The 16,981-nt window shown below is 26.5% G+C and overlaps 1 protein-coding gene across 3 annotated transcripts in view; it reads right to left on the bottom strand.

Annotated features, from left to right (window-relative positions):
- Positions 1-2,533: 2,533 nt before the first annotated feature.
- The window catches only part of LOC119670717 (uncharacterized serine-rich protein C215.13), a 103,270-nt gene continuing 88,822 nt past the window's right edge, over positions 2,534-16,981 (bottom strand). For all 3 annotated transcript variants that reach the window (XM_038081102.1, XM_038081104.1, XM_038081103.1), the window contains 2 exons: positions 2,714-2,878; positions 2,534-2,645 (listed from right to left, as the gene is read on the bottom strand). In XM_038081102.1, coding sequence (XP_037937030.1) covers positions 2,581-2,645; positions 2,714-2,878 — 230 coding nt within the window. In that variant the 3' untranslated portion in view covers positions 2,534-2,580. The remainder of the gene's footprint in view (positions 2,646-2,713; positions 2,879-16,981) is intronic.

Here is a 16,981-nt window from a genome sequence, read left to right as displayed (position 1 = left end):
TAGTATTTATTTTAAATTTACATTCACGTGGCTCGTAATTACATAACTTAATATTTATTTTAATATCTATAAATTTTTATTAAATTATTATATTATTTTTTATATGTATATTAATTATAGTTCTAGAGAAGAGATAGTATTTCTCATTAAATTAATTTTTTCACATTTAAATTAATATTATATAGTCAATTAATTATGCACTAAAGCTGCTAAATTTTTTATTTCGGTAATTTTTATATGTGAAATTTTTTTAGTATATATTTCAATATTTTGTATTCATTTTTTTTTTAATTTTTACTTCAAACACTTACACAGTTAGTAAATTTATATATTATTTAATTAAAACATTTTTATTATCGTATTATTTTTAAAATCTACTTTTAATGAAACAAAAGTTTTTTAATAAATATAGAAACATCAACAAGTTAGCAAACAATTTTATTAGACATAATTTTTTTATATATATATGCATTTTTAATAACTACTTTTTTGTAATTATTTTTATTATAAAAATTTAACAGATTTTTATGTAAATAAGTTTTTTTTTTGTTAAATTTAAATTAAATAATACTATAGCATAGATTACGATTATTATTAAAAATAATAGGGGTGTGTCAGTCAGTTCATTTTCGTTGCACATTCACACACTATTGCGATAAGATATATTATAGATCTTTACAATTTAATTTTATTAGATAGAAATTTAATATTATAAAAAATTCAAAATAATAATAATAATAATTAAAATTAGCCGAAACAATTTATGTTATATGCTGTATAGATTAACATCGTCAGATGTTTCTTGTATCAGTTTTTATTTCAATCCGTAAACAGGAAAGTATCTAACCGTTAATACAAATAGAGTTAATGTATATTCTAACATTTGCGTTATTAGCAATATCGTTTCTTTGAATTGAAAAAAAAAAAAAAAAGATTTGAATAAACTAATACTGCAGATATCTCAATTTTAAAAATTTGGAATAGCATATATAAATAACATTGTTTAAAGTTTTTATTATCAATCTATAGCAATCTAAATTGATTTCCAACTAACAAAAATTTTTCAACTTAAAAAATATACTCGAATAAAAAATAAAAAATGATATTTAAGTGTTTCAATATATATTTTTAATATATTTCATATTTTTTGTTTATTCTTAACATTACTGCAACTTTAGTTTAAAATTAATTAGTAAGATGTAATTAAAGTAATTAGTTTTATAAAAATATAATTTGCATTGAATTTTTAAAATAATTAAAATATTTGTTCTAAATTAAATAATATTAATTTATAAAAATATTTAAATTAAAATCTTAATAATTAAATAAAAAAATTTTTATATATATAAAATCTAAGTATATATAATACAATCGAATACAATATATTTTTTCAAATTATTATTTTTTTAATTTACAATTTAAAAGTATTTGTTTATATATAAAACTTTTATTAAAAATTAAAATAACAAATATTAACATTTAAATAAAAATAATATAAAACTATTTATATTGCAGCTAAAGATTTTATTAATAGTTGTATTATTTGTATTTTGTGTTTAACATTTGGAAAATTTGTTACGAACGGCAAAAAACACTAAAGCGTAATATTTTATTTATACGTTTCCTATCTGTACTGTATGTAATGGTTTTTATTTATTGTAATTAGATATTTCATTTAGTATTTTTTATTTATTTTTATATTTTATTTTAAGTGGCTAGTATTGCATTATTATTTAAATATGTTTATTTCTTCATAATTAATTTATTTAATTAATTAATTATAATTTATTATGTTTTTTATTTTTTATTGTTTTTTTTTTTAGCACAGAAATAAAAATAAACAAAAATATTTTATTTTATTTTGTTTTGAATTATTTTTTTTTATTTATTTATAAATAACAGAATTTAGTTTATTATAATTTTATTTAACATATTAAACTTTTTTGTTTTAAATAATCACATTAGCTCGATTGTAACATTGCTTTACACAAATTTAAATATAACAAAAAAACAAGAACAAGAATTTAAACGAAAAAAATTTTGCTATAAATTTATTTTAGTTAATAATATAAAGGAAAAAATTGGAAGATTTAACAAAATTTGAAATAATTTTAAATTTTTTTTCTATAATTCAAGTTTGTAAATTTATTAATTTATAAATATATTTATTAATATTTTTTTTTTGATGATTTCACAAAATTTTAATTCATTTTTCTATTTTAATTTAACATAAAATATCTACATATATATATTTATTATAGTTTTTGTTTTTCTGTTTCTTTTTGTTTCTGCTTTTGCTTTAAATTCACATTTATATATTAATTCATATTGAATTTAATTTATTTAAAAAATAGTTTCAGAAGAGAGAAAAAGCTTTTATCTTTTTTTATACTCCATTTATTATCATTTTATCTATTTTTCTGCTTACTTTATTACTTCAATTTAATATTAAAGTTAAATTATTTCAATTACATTTATCTTAGCATTCCATGAAATATATTTTATTATAAAATAATTTATTAAGTGATATTTATTTATAATTTAATATTTTATAAATATACTTTTACTACTACTAATTAGTTACAAAATACAACAGGTCGTTGAACAACATCTACTAGAACCCCCTTTACTTTTCTGTCTTTGATCTGTTGGAGTAAATAAAGAAAGTATTATTAATTATACATAACAGTGTAAAAAATTATTATGATATTACCTTGCGAATTAGGCTCTGGCAAGTTATCACGCGGCACTAAATGCATAACAGTCGTTTTGCCCAATGGAAGTCCCAGTGCACCCAATGTTACGTTACAGTGTAGGAATCTACCCTGATAGATTAGACGTAAAATTTCAGCCTTCGAGACAGCTTCCCGTTCCCAATCTAAAATAAAACACAATAAAGAAATTTATAATAAATATTTGTTTGACCTGTGAATATTGATGTCAGAATGCTTAAGAAATTGTATACAGTAGTCTCGTTTATTTAACTTGCTAAAAAGACGGGATGGATTTCACTTCTTGACTTAAAAAAATGCTACAAATCAGTTATCAATTGAATAATAATACGGACAAAGAATTTAAGAATTACACGGTTTCTTTTAATATTTTTATATTTCTTTGTGTTAAAATGCCAAAAAACTATCAAATAGTGATAGACAATCTAGACATTTTTTACTAGTTGGACAGTTTAAACTTCATTTTATTAATACTATTTTGTTTTATCCCGAAAATATTCATTCGGTTTAATAAACGTTGCCTTAAAATGTCAATCTAAGAGTGATCAGAAATTTTATATTATATGTAAACGTATTTTTAATATTTTTTTCCGCCGGTCGACTTCAAGTAAAAATGAAGCGTAACACAAACTGGAGTAACTGAAAATGATATAATAAACACTATAAGAAGAAGAAGGCACCAGCAAAAATGTGATTGTCTGAGTTGTCTCTTTCTACATTATGTTATTCACTGTAGTTAGTTGTTTTTTATAAGTGAATACAAATTGAATATTATGCATTAAGTTAAATAGTTTTCAAAAAATGATGACAATTATCTGTTACAATAGGAGATTATAGGATTGTATGGATTGTATCATCGAAGGAATCTTAATGACACTGTAAACTGAAATACATTGTGACCGAAAAGTTTCCGGAAATTTTAAATAAAACGCAAAATTCTTAATCTTCATCAATATTTATTTTATCTCCTTCAAAATATGCTCCATTAGAAGCGATACACAAATGCCAACGTTTCTTCCAATCATCAAAACATTTTTTATAGGCGCTTTCCGGTATGGCTTTGAGTTCCCTCTGCGAATTCTGTTTTACGTCTTCTATGGATTCAAAACGCGTTCCTCTGAGTGGTAATTTGAGGTTGGGAAACAGGAAAAAGTCACACGGTGCAAGATCAGGTGAATACGGTGGCTGTTCGATGGTATTTATTGAATGTTTGGCCTTAAAATCGTTGATAATGTTGAACAAATTGAGGTGAATCGGAACAAGCCGGGCGTTGACACGTCGCATACACAAATTGTCCACCAAAATCAAACGAGCCATCTCACGACCGATGCCTAGCTCTCGTGCTATCTCTCTAACACTCACATGAGGATTTTTGAACACGATTTCCTTTGCCTTTTCAATGTTTTCGTCGGTGGTAGAGGTCGAAGGTCGTCCAGAACGCGGCATGTCTTCGACGGTCGTACGACAGTCCTGAAAGGCTTTGTACCACTCATAAACTTGAGTTTTCGATAAAACTGATTCCCCATAAGCCTTTTGTAGCATTCGCAACGATTCTGCACACGAAATTTCGTTCGAAAAACAAAATTTGATGCAAACTCTTTGTTCAATATTTTTTTCCATTGTTTTTTTCGCAACGCACTACTGAGGTGAACTGGTTTCAACAGCTGCCGTAAACGAACTGTCCGACAGATCGCGCTCATTTTTGGCATAGTAATTAAGGACAGTGCTGCCAAACTACATAAACTTAAAATATCGAAAAATATACAGCGCGCGAATTTTAAATGAGAACTTCCGAAAACCTTTCGGTCACAATGTATGTTACCACCTTACGAGGCTGGGCATATACGGATGCAAATTTTAGATTCTGCGAAAAGAATGAAGAGTCAGCCACACATGTGCTGTTAGAATAGACTCTTGGGAATGTATACCCTTACCGAAGAGACAAATAAACTCTGTAAAGTAGGTTCTATACTACTCTTTATCGAAACAATAGGGCTTGGAGATATACTCTAAACCCAGAAAGGGACACAATAGATACGACTACCGCAGTGCCAATTCCCATATCAATAATAATATGTATTGTTTAAATGTCATATGAATTATGTTATAAAATATTTAGCATTAATTTGTAATTCTAAAATAATTTGTGTGATCATTTATTTAACATTTATGACCATCATTTATACTCGTGTGTTTCTAACAATATAATATAAAGTAGTTAGATTGAACCAATTTCTAGTTTTAATATTACCTTAAGAGACTTATAGTGTTGAACTCATACCCACATTTATTAAGATTGAAGTTGGTAGTGTTTCTAATGGGCGTGCTTGATCGACCATAAACTGTTCTTAGTTTTTGGTATGCAATTTTAGATTTCCGTACAACAGGATTTCAGTATTTTTGTAAAAGGAAAAATAAGAAGTAATAATAGTAAAAAGGAAATAAATAGATGAGCATGTCTCGAACGGAATGCCTTTACTTATTCACGCGTTTTTCACCGAACCGAAATGTTGAATTCAACATTCGAACATTTGTTTGAATCTATCGTGGCACAAAGGAAACAAAAAGTCGTATTCCTACTTTTAGTTAGTGCGTCACATGGTCTATTAATTCCATTGTTTATCATGCAATGCACAGTAGAATGGAATTGGTGTATCGGTTTGGGGGACGACACGTCCTTTTGCACGAGCAAACATTAATGCGTTCAGTCGGTAGTGTATGCACGTACTTATATAGAGAAGTAGTTTCATTACGTATAAAAGCACAGACGCAAAATAAACACACACACATATATAGTATAACATCGAAGTAAGTTGGTTGGAGCGAACTGACGTTCGTTGGTGATTTGGTCCTTAGGTTGGTCTGTCTATTTGTTTATAGCAAATAAATCAGGATAAGTGAGCGACAAATGCAGCGCCTTCATTAGTAAACGACAAATGAATATTAAATAGTCCTGCTGCGTTGGTGGTGTTGCTACTTTTCCTGAAATGTCTGTCGGAACACAGAGTCAGTCAAATAGGAACGTTATACGTTATTTCGTAATAGAACAAAGTCAAAGAGAAATAATATTGGTCAAGCTGAAACATGGTCGAGGACGAAAACAGGAACGTAGTAGCCTGTAGTCTTGCATGCAAAAGGAAATGGAAAATTTTGTACTATTAACGGTTCGAATGAGAGTGGGTGTGTCGGTATGTAAGCAATTTAATATAAAATGTTATTTTGATTTTAAACCACATAAACAACCGAAAACAAGCTGAAATTATGTTGATGTGTCGATTTGTTTGTACATCAATAGAATAATAATTTAGTTAGTGAATTTTGTCTGTTTGATAAATTACAAATATTTAAGACTTTTGTGAAATAAATAATTGCAATGCGATGATGCCCCATGGTTTGAAATGTATAATTTGTATTTAATTTACTTTTTGAAGTATTTATAATGCTTTGAATTTTAAATAGCTAAATTTTATAGGCAAAAATAAGTTTCGTTTTTTTTTTTTCGTATAACATAATGGGAGGTATTAAATATCAAAAGTTTATGTTGTTGAAATATTAACAAAGATTTTTTATGAATTCTATTAATGAGTTTTAAGTTATATACATTAAATTTAAATCTGCTTTGCATATTTTCATGTAATTTCCTCAAAATGTTTTATTGGTTACTTATGTTTATATATCATCATTTATATTTCTACGACTCAAATTGTTTAAATGTAAGATTATTTTACATAGAAAAGCCAGTATTTTAAATTCACCTCATGACACTATCTACAGCACTGAGTTTTCAAAAGCCTTTCTCAAATAAAAAAAAAACTATTTTATAATACTTTTTCTGGCAAAAGTTTTTTTTTTGATAAAAAAAGTAAAACTCACTTTTAAACATCGGTAATATATTTATAAAAAAATAAATAATTTATAATATAAATCAAAAATTTTAATTTAGAAAAAGTTTTTTCTTTAATATTAAAAAGCCTTTTGAAAAAATTAGTATCAATAAAAATTGAAATAAAAAGAACCCAATAACATTATTTATTATATTTCAGATTCTAACTTTGATTCAGATTCTAAAAATATTTATATTGAAAATATTTTAAAATTTATTTTTATGGTTTGGTCATGTTACCTGACACTTTGACTATTAAAATGTACAGAATACATGCATATATTTCAGTTAAGTTGCACCTTGACTATAAATGTAAGGGAAATGATGGAGTTTATTTATTCATTTAATTATATTTAATTGAGTTATGATAAATTAAGTTGAAAGATAAAGAGAGAAAGTTATTCAAAGATAAATTATACGCTACAAATAGGGTCAGAGTATATCTAGATAAACATAAATTCAAAATCAATCTTACATATAAATGCATAAACTAAAAATGATTGGGAAAGAGTAATTGGAAAAGACATACATTATTCGCATATTCCAACTTCCATAGTTCGATAAATTGTGGACATTGGATATCATTTAGTAAAACAATAAACAGTAGACATAATAGAATACAACTCTAACAATAGATAATGATAAAACCATACGCATAAACTAAAAGTTGTTGGAAAAGAGTATGCGCTCGGTATTACTTTTTTCTTTATTAATTTGTAGACCTTTCTCTAAGAAGTTTTAAGTTTCGCTTGGAAATGATACTTTGTTCAAAAATGAACAAGAATTTTTTGTAACTTAGAATTTTAAATAGATGTTTCATATATTTTCTGAAACAATTCTAGACTAAATTAATACAATTTTCTGAACCCATTAGGTATTATTTGAGTATGTAAGTATTACTTATAAATTGATTACATCAACAAACATACACTCATAATATTATCATATTATATACTAAATACTTTTCATATATCTATAGTTACAATATTCTTGACTTTTAAGATAACCAAAATTGTTGATATAAAAATATGATTTATAATATCGGTACAGTAAATATCTTTGTTTAGAGTAGTTTGTAGTATTTATATATATAAGCTTCATTCTTCAAAGTCATCGTCAATATTCATGTAAATCAGAATTAAATTTTATTTATATGCAAAGTCTTACTTGTACTCGTATATTTCTTCAAATTGTACTAAATCATTTCTACAATTACACGTAAAGAGGAGTACATACATATATATTAATAAAAGTAAATATTTGATTTATGAATTACACGTTTTTCGATTTGATTGTGCAATGAACTTGATTATTTTTACTGCTTTAAAAAGATTGTTTATTTACATAAATCATATTTTCATAAATTCATTGTGTGTAAGATACATGCTCGTATACTTGCAATTATTACAAAAATTACTTGCAACATAACAGCAACGAAAAAAAATGTAATAAAAAATAACAATAACAACACCAACAATAGCAACTTCAAGTATTTTTTATGTAAAATACACAACATTCGTAGATATAGATATATAAATGGAAAAAAATTCAGGGTCTCGGTCGTAAGTCAACGTCTGCTGCCACTGCTACTGTTGTTACTCTAACTATTCACTGTTGTTGTAATTGTGTTTATTATTTTTATTGCTGTCGTAGATGTTGTCATTGGCGCTATTGTCGTTGTCGCAGCCGTTGTTGCAACAATCAATGTTGGTCAATTGGGTGTTCAATTAAATTCATTTCTTCAATATTTGCCCAAAAGCCATAAATCCGGTAGTGATAGTTTTATTATTATTATCACAACTCCATGTGACGATGTATAGTAACATTAGACACGGCCAGGAAGGTGGAGCACGATGAAATATGAAACATAGATACAGTAACGTTAATTGTTTTACAGATACACATATTTTGTTGCTGCTGTTGTTGTTGTTTTTATGCACTGTTATTCGTGTTGTTTATGGTAATTGTAGTTGCAGACAGGTTGATTGGTGTTCACAAGTGTTATTGACCGCATATATCATATGTGGTTTGAAAGAGGTGACAGTATTGCAATTTTGTATGATTAAGTGAAGTGAACTTATGATACGTATATTAGAGTAAAAAAGATTTTACAAACTTTTTTTTGTACAATTAATCAATATTTAATAAAAAAAAATTGTATATAATATTTAAAAATACAATGATAAATGATTTAAATACTTAATAATAATATAACAAATTAATTTATCAATAATATATACAGTTAAACTTCCATAACTCGAAGTACCATTTTGCAAAAAAAAAGGTTCGAATTATGGAGACTCCGAGTTAAAGAAAGTTTTTGTAATTGTATGTAATTTGCTCTTTAAACCCTGTTACACTCTCTTTAGTTCGAGTTACAGAAAATTCGAGTTATAGAAATTTGAGTTATAGAAGTTCGAGTTATGGAAGATTGTATATACATATACACTAAAAGAAGTGGATATTTAAAATGTAATATATTTAACATATTTTTACTATTTATTTATATATTTAATATTATACTATTATCATTTTTAAAAAATATAATACACAAAATAAATAATTTGTAATATATAATAATTTTTTAATAAATTCAATGCTGCCTAAGGATTTATTTGCACAAATTATTTCTCTGCAATTTTCGACGAAAATGTTCTTGATATAAATCCACGATTTTAAATTGCATCTACATTAATCGACTTTATATGCAATAATTTGAAAACAACACAATGTAGCACAATAAAGGCTTATAAAGCACTAATTTAAGGCAACCTAATTATATTTTATGGTCACTCCTTGTTAATTTCATACATTCTGACATTGTTGTTCCTTTTGATCGCAATATTGACCCCATAAGATATTGACCTCGGTGTTAATAGTGGCGTTTATGTTACCCACAATAATGGTATGCTTTTATCCGTGGATGCGTGGATGGCTTCCATTCTTCAGAGTAAAGAATAATAGACTTTGAATGCATGTAATTTGAAACCTACTCAATGCAGAAGCGCGAAGTGTTTTTTTTTGCCACCACAAACGACTACAGGCGCAATTTCTTTGGCAAATTGAAAGGGAAAATTAAACTAATTTAAAACACAATTCAACCATTAATTATTCGCGATGTTGACTTATGTCATATGAGGAGGCTATGTGTGGATGCATGTCAAATATATTAAAGGCATTTTCTATAATTTGCCCTTCGTAATATTTGATGAAGCATATGAAAAACGACGTACTGAGGGCAACGTCAATGTTAATGCCTTGACTGAGTAACGTTGTTATTGTTTTATGACCATTGGAAGTAACATACAAAGTTCAGTTAGTTTCACTATTGTTATTATAAATGTGGTGAATACAATTGCTATTAATTACAATAATTTAAAATAATAATTATAAATTGTAACTAATTAAACACAAATACCAATGCATAAGCAATAATTAAAATTGTTTATCGTTCAAAGTATTTGTATGGTTTTTATTTTAATTATTTTATTTACTAAAGCATTAATTTTAAGCAGAATTTGACTTTGATTATTTAAAAAAAATTTTAATGCTATTTTTAAATAGCTATAGATTGCAATTCCTTTGAAAAAAAAATGTTTTTAATAGTATACCCATACATATATATATTCCATTATTAATATAGTAAGGGGAGTAAGTCTCTGATACAATTATTCCTCTGCGTTTATTAAATTGGAGATTTATTGAAGGGAGCTTGGTATGTTGGACAAGAGACAAAACTATGGGATGCAGCAAAATATTTAAGTGAGAGAAAATTATTACAAAATAATTCAATAAGTGACGGAGAAAGTAGTTATTAAATGTAGCAAACTGTGTATCAAGAAAGGGTTTTAAAATATTGTATCTAATAATAAATTTTATAAAGAACATGAAAATATTTTCTGCAATACATCTTGAGTGTTCGGTGCATTATTGTTGTTGAAGTGTACATTGGATGTGAAATTTTACAATCTCGGGAAACAAGTTCCATATTTTCTAATGTTGAGATATTTTTATCAAAATTACTTTGTAATGATGACTTTTTGCAAAGATATAAACAAAATAGTACAGGAATTTAGGTTAATAAATTTGTGCTAATAAAAATACAATTCATTAACAATTAAACTTTGTCTTTTTCTTCTTATATAAATTCTTAAATGGATAGTTGGTATATATCCAATTTGTGTATAAAATTTATAATGAATATAAACCAAAATTATTAAAAATATTTGTAATGGACCTCTTTTGTGTGTATGCAATGTATAGATAATGTGAATAGCAAGAGAAAAGCAAAAAAGTGAACCTTTTTGATGATTGAACAACATTAAGAAGGCTGGATAGTTTTTCATAAATAATAAGAAGTTGAAGAAGTCGGAAATGTAGTTTCATATAATTACAAAAATTCAAAACCTATATACAAAGTTTTGTTACGGTCGCTTCTTTGAAGTAGCCAGGTGTCTCCGTCTGGACCTGGGGTAATGTTCAATTTAACTCCCACCTACCCCTTGTTCTCATTCCCACCTCCACCATCCCCAACTATTTCCCCATCCATGTACAACCACAACAACAGCGTGTCAAAATATACAACATTAAAGTCTTCTAAAGACTATAAAATTCATAGTAAAGATGATTATCTTACATTAATTTTATTAGGTATTACTTAAGTAATTAGTGTACTGTAAAAATTTTTTTATTGTGAATTAATATATTTTGAAAATTCTAGATATTTTAGACATTCAAGTTTTATAAGCTGAATTCAGGAAATGTTTTTTAAAATCAATTTAAGAGAATATTTAGCGAAGGTTTAAGCAATTAAGAAAGTAACTAATCTTAATATTGTTTATTATAATAACTTTTTAATTAGTGCAATTAATTAAGTATTAATAAATAAGATTTGTTATAAAGAGTTTTGAATATTTATATGTATTCAATATTTTTTATGGTAATTGATAGATAGTGAATAATAAATCACTACTTGCGCTTTAAACTATCTTTAGAAAAACTGAAATTAGAAATTTAAGTTGAGACAATTAATAAGTAATTAATCATATATTAACTGAGAATATCTGAAAAACACATTTATGCTAAATCTACTTGGATAACGTCACTATAATCTGAATTTTTCTTATAAAAATATAATACGGAAGGTATCTTAATAAAATTTTGGGTTAATACAAAATTATAGGTTGTTTTAAGGTTAGTTTTACTTTTAATTAAACTAAATTTCGACTAATATATTTTATATAAATAATATGTAAATATAATATATAATAGTACATTTTATATAAATAATAAAAACAAATGAATTCAAACATTAAATATTTGATGCATTACAAAATGAAGTAACGCAATTTCAGGTGTTTAGAGTCTTCTACCAATGATATAAAGATAATGTAAAATAATGTAAATATTATATATATATATAATGAATTGTATGTACTGCACATTCTAGGTTTGATAAATACGCATTATAAAGAGTCCTCTTGATAACAAACGCTTAAGTACTTGTAAGTAATTAAGATACCAAGGTACCAAGTACTCGCAAATGCATCGAACATCGTCATCAACATCGTAATAGAACCTGATATTTTTTTGTTATTCAGAGAGTCTACTAGAATACTGTATGTTAAATTATATTTTTAAATGAATTTATGCGTCTCTGACTGCTATTGTTTGTTAAATCTTTTACTAAATAATTTAGTTTTCATTCCACAAATGTTGTGATATAAATTGTTTCTTATAACTTCATTCCCATTACTATTTCCTTTCTTTAAGTTGCATATAAGATACACGTTTAATGGAAGTCTGTCTGGATTTGAAATAATATTTAACAAATTATTTTGTGTCACATTTCAATTTCTAATTTATTTATTATGTCATTTCGTTATAGCCCAAATTTGCGGTTAGAACAAAAACAATTTTCCAAACCAAAATCATTCATATTATCTTAAACAAATAACCGAAAAAGCTATTTGTAAAACTTTAACAGATACAATACATAGTTGAGGCGGACATTTACATAAATTATTAACAGTGAAGTATGCAAATATTTTGAATAAAATACAATAATTGAGTTATCTTTTCATGTATGCACACATGTGTCTCTAAATAAATACGAATTTGTGAAATATAAGGAATTCTAATGTTTGTCCTTTGGTTTTTATTGAAATTGAAAGCAATTTGTATTCATGTTTCAAATATGATTTCATCATCATCATTAAAATTTAATAGTTGGCATAAAATAATAACTTTTGACATTCGGCTGAGAATAACTTTTAACATAAATATATTTTTCCTTTATGTATAATAATTTCAAATATAAATCAAATATAAATCACAATTGTAAACATCATATAAAAAAAAAAATTAAAAGTAAACTTTTATAATAAATTGACAACAAATTGTTGTTATTAAAGTAAATTACAAAAATATTATTCGAATATTACAATTATAATTGGTTTGTAATAAAGTTTTATTTTTAATAAAAAAAATAATTTTGTTAGATATTCGGTTTATACTTGGTTACCCAATAAGTTTGCAAAGTTCTACTTGTTAATTAGAGAATTAAAAGGAATCTGCACAACTATGACCATCTAAATGTAGAGAACGTTCAAACACTGCATCAATACCAGGAATCTTTGTGAAAATATATGATGATATGGTTTCAGAAGATTGTCGCTTGACAATCTACCAGCCCAAAGATTGAGCTGGTATGGACACATCCTACGAATGAGTAACGAAAGAATGACTAAGAAAATTTTCGAGACAAACCCAAAGGGGAGTAGAAAAAGAAGACGACCGCGACGAAGATGGTTACAAGATATAGAAGACGACATACGAACGATGAGAATAACACAACTCAGAAAGAAAACGAAATGCAGAGAAGAATGGAGGCGTATTGTAAAGGAGGCAATGATCCATCCTGGATTGTGATGCCAAAATGATGGAGATTATGCTTGAGCTTGTCCACGAAAGAGTTAACTAAACAACTGCTATTACTTCTATCAAGTCTTCAAGCCTCATCAATACATATCTTTTTAAGAAATCAGCCGAACATACATTTTTAATATATCTGATTAGCATTGAGGCGGACGTCATTCCATATCAACAACCAACCTATTACTGTTTATCTAATGCTTTATTTATTAGAGATTATTAACACCTTCACTTATTATTGATAGTCAAATAGCTTGAGAATACCGGCATAAATTCTGCGCTTAAAAAATAAATAGTTCTGAATGTTTTTAAAATTATTATTGTTATATTCTAGTCAAAATCTGCGTATAAATTCTACATCTAAGATGTAATTACATATGTTTAAATTAAATAAAGTAATTATAACATGCATTTCAAGGTAGTTAATATAGTTTTTGTATGAATGTTTTATATAAGTAATTTAAAATTTAAATAATGTACTCATGACAATTAATTGCAACAAATTTTTTTATCATAAATAAAAACGTAATTCGTGTATTTTTAATGCAATTTATACAATATTATATAGAATAAATGCGACGTGATCTTTTTATAAAACAAACAGTAGCAGTCAAACAATTCAAAAATTAATATCATATACATATTTACATAAGCATTATAGCATAATAAATTTAAAATGTTGATATGATTAAAATGCAAGTATACATATGTCATGAAATGTGACATTATCCGAGCAAATAAGGTGGCGACATGTGGTCAGAAGATTTAACAACATATGTATAATTGTAATTTACGTTTTTTTTTTTTATTTTAAATTATAAATACATTATTGTAATTATTATATAGTACATATTGTAAAAACTGAGCCTGTATGTTAATATATTGCGGTTGTTGTCAGTGCGACATATTTAAGATTTATAGTAATAGGTTTTTTTAAATTATAAATATTATACATAGGAATATTTGTGGTTTTATATGCGATTTTAAAATAATTTTAATTATATTTTTACACTTTCTGATAAAAAGTAGTATTTGTAAATTTAGCGTAAACGCACCTACAAAATATTTACATTACTCATAAGGAGATATTAATTTTTAAGAAATTCACAAAATTGAATAAATTATTGTCAGCTAAAAGAGTGCAAGATATCAGATATAGTAAACATTTTAAAAACATAATAGAACAAAAAAACCATATTATGAATATAGTTTAGTTAAGTGCTTAGCTAAGTTTAAGCATAAGCAAGACATCTATATTATCATGATAAACTGATAATATAGAAAAAGTGGAGGTCTGCACATAGATTTAAAATCACAAAAGCATGGTCTGAAATGCCAAGATAAAAGAGACCTCCCTCAAAGTAATGCGAAAGCGGTTCTGAGAAGAAATAAGTCTCACTAAAGTGGGGATGTTTTAGTCTGTATACTACATATTAATGTTAATGAGTCGGGCACATTTTTCCGACGACGGTCGGTATGACAGTTTATTCCACCTATTCATCACAAAAAAAAAAACAAAAACGAAATATTATAATCGTATATATATTTTGAAAAATTGTTTGTGCGTTTTTAAGTTGTGACAACACATATGCTTCTATGTTTTTCCTTTACATATATATATCGACTCATATATGGTATATTTATCGACTCATAAAAGGCAATAGTAGTAGCTACTGCTGAACCTCATGGCATCAATATTTCAGTATGTACATGGTTAAACCTTTATTGACTATCTACGAAAAAAAAACCATCAATGCTGAGATCCTGCATAAATAATTCAATAATTAAATAAACAAAAACTAGACAGATCTCATAAAAACAGTATATAACAGTATACAAAATATGGTTAAAACTTTAATTACAGTGATATAATATGAAGATATTTTTATAAACCAATTTCAATAAATTACTTACGTAAACCTTTAACAATTATCTTTAACATATTAAATAGCATTGAACTAAAGGAGTTAAGCAATTGATAAAAAAAGTCATCCTAGGTGCACGTTTTTGATCCCAGTATAAGTTCTTTTTACCTCTGTTAATACGAGCCCTGTGTTTGCATCTGTATGCAAATGAATGAATATATAAACCAAAACCAAAACCCCTGTTAGTCAATTGGTAAATAAATGATAAGCAAATTAAGGAACAAATTAAAATGCAGCATTCGGAACGGCACTGCTACGTCCGCATATACGGACAAATACATGTCTCTCGGTATTGAGGGAATAAAAGCAAAACTAAATATCAGGAAACCAAAACAACTAACAAAAGTACGATGTACAGTACAAAACCATTCTCAAGAACCATATGTACGAGTATATGTTATAAGAAAAACAAGTTAAAGCTATCGTATCACAGTACCACTGAAATCGCTGGATTCGCAATGTTGTCAAGTTGTGCGGAAATTGTAAGCACGCGTCATGAATGGGAAAACAAACAAAAATTCACTGAAACTTACAAAGTTTGTTGAAAATTTTAACGCCATCGTCAATGGACTTTATTTACACGGCATGCAAGTACAATTCGTCCATAGACATCTCGAAAAAAATTACTTCGCATGCTGGTTTACCTATAGGTTCTACATTTGGTGGTGTGTGGAGGTTGGCGTATAAAACTTGATGCTTCACATTGAGATACTTACACGTACGTATGTAAAATGCTGCAAACAAAATTATCAAGGACTCTACAGAAATGTTCCCTGCAGCAACCAGCATATACATATGCAAATTCAAAGGCTTACGAATATACACTCCTATCAACTCTACTGTAGGTTTTCTTAAAAAATTAAAAAAAACTGAAACGAAATAAATTGTTAACAAAAAATTTGAACAATTTTTCAATGCAGTTAGTTTTCTAGTTAAATTGTGCACTTCTGCAATTCCCCATTTAAACAATTTAATTTAAGTTTTATTACTTTTTATTTATTTGTAATGTGTAAACATTTTGAAATATTTTTGGTTTGTTTACTTGGCCAACAGTGAACAGTTTGTATATTTAACGACATTTATGCTCCAATAGATATTTATTTAGAATAATTTTTTTCATTTGAAGTGCATAGTTTAGATTTTCAAAACTTTGTAACTGACATAAAAGTGTATACACTCAAGTGGAAACTCATAAATACATATAATTTCTGAAGCAGTACTGGAAATATTCTAAAGAATATTTCATCCTTTTCAAAATGTTGAATTTTCTACGTGTTCACGACGACTTTTATATCTGAATGAATCTCTAATTATATGTGCTTTTCAAAGCCATTGTCATTTACTAAATTGATTGATTTTACCAGTTCCATCATGCCGAGAGTATGGTAGATTAGGCAATAGCGAAAATATATATTTTAAGCGACATTCGAAGACAGAAACCACAGGTGAAAAGGCTGAACTAGTTGATTAAGCTTTAACTAGACTTGATCTACGAGACTGAAAAAGGC

This window comes from Teleopsis dalmanni, chromosome 1, assembly GCF_002237135.1.
Source record: "Teleopsis dalmanni isolate 2A chromosome 1, ASM223713v2, whole genome shotgun sequence".
Classification (NCBI taxonomy): domain Eukaryota; kingdom Metazoa; phylum Arthropoda; class Insecta; order Diptera; family Diopsidae; genus Teleopsis; species Teleopsis dalmanni.
This window is presented reverse-complemented; position numbering and strand designations above follow the sequence as displayed.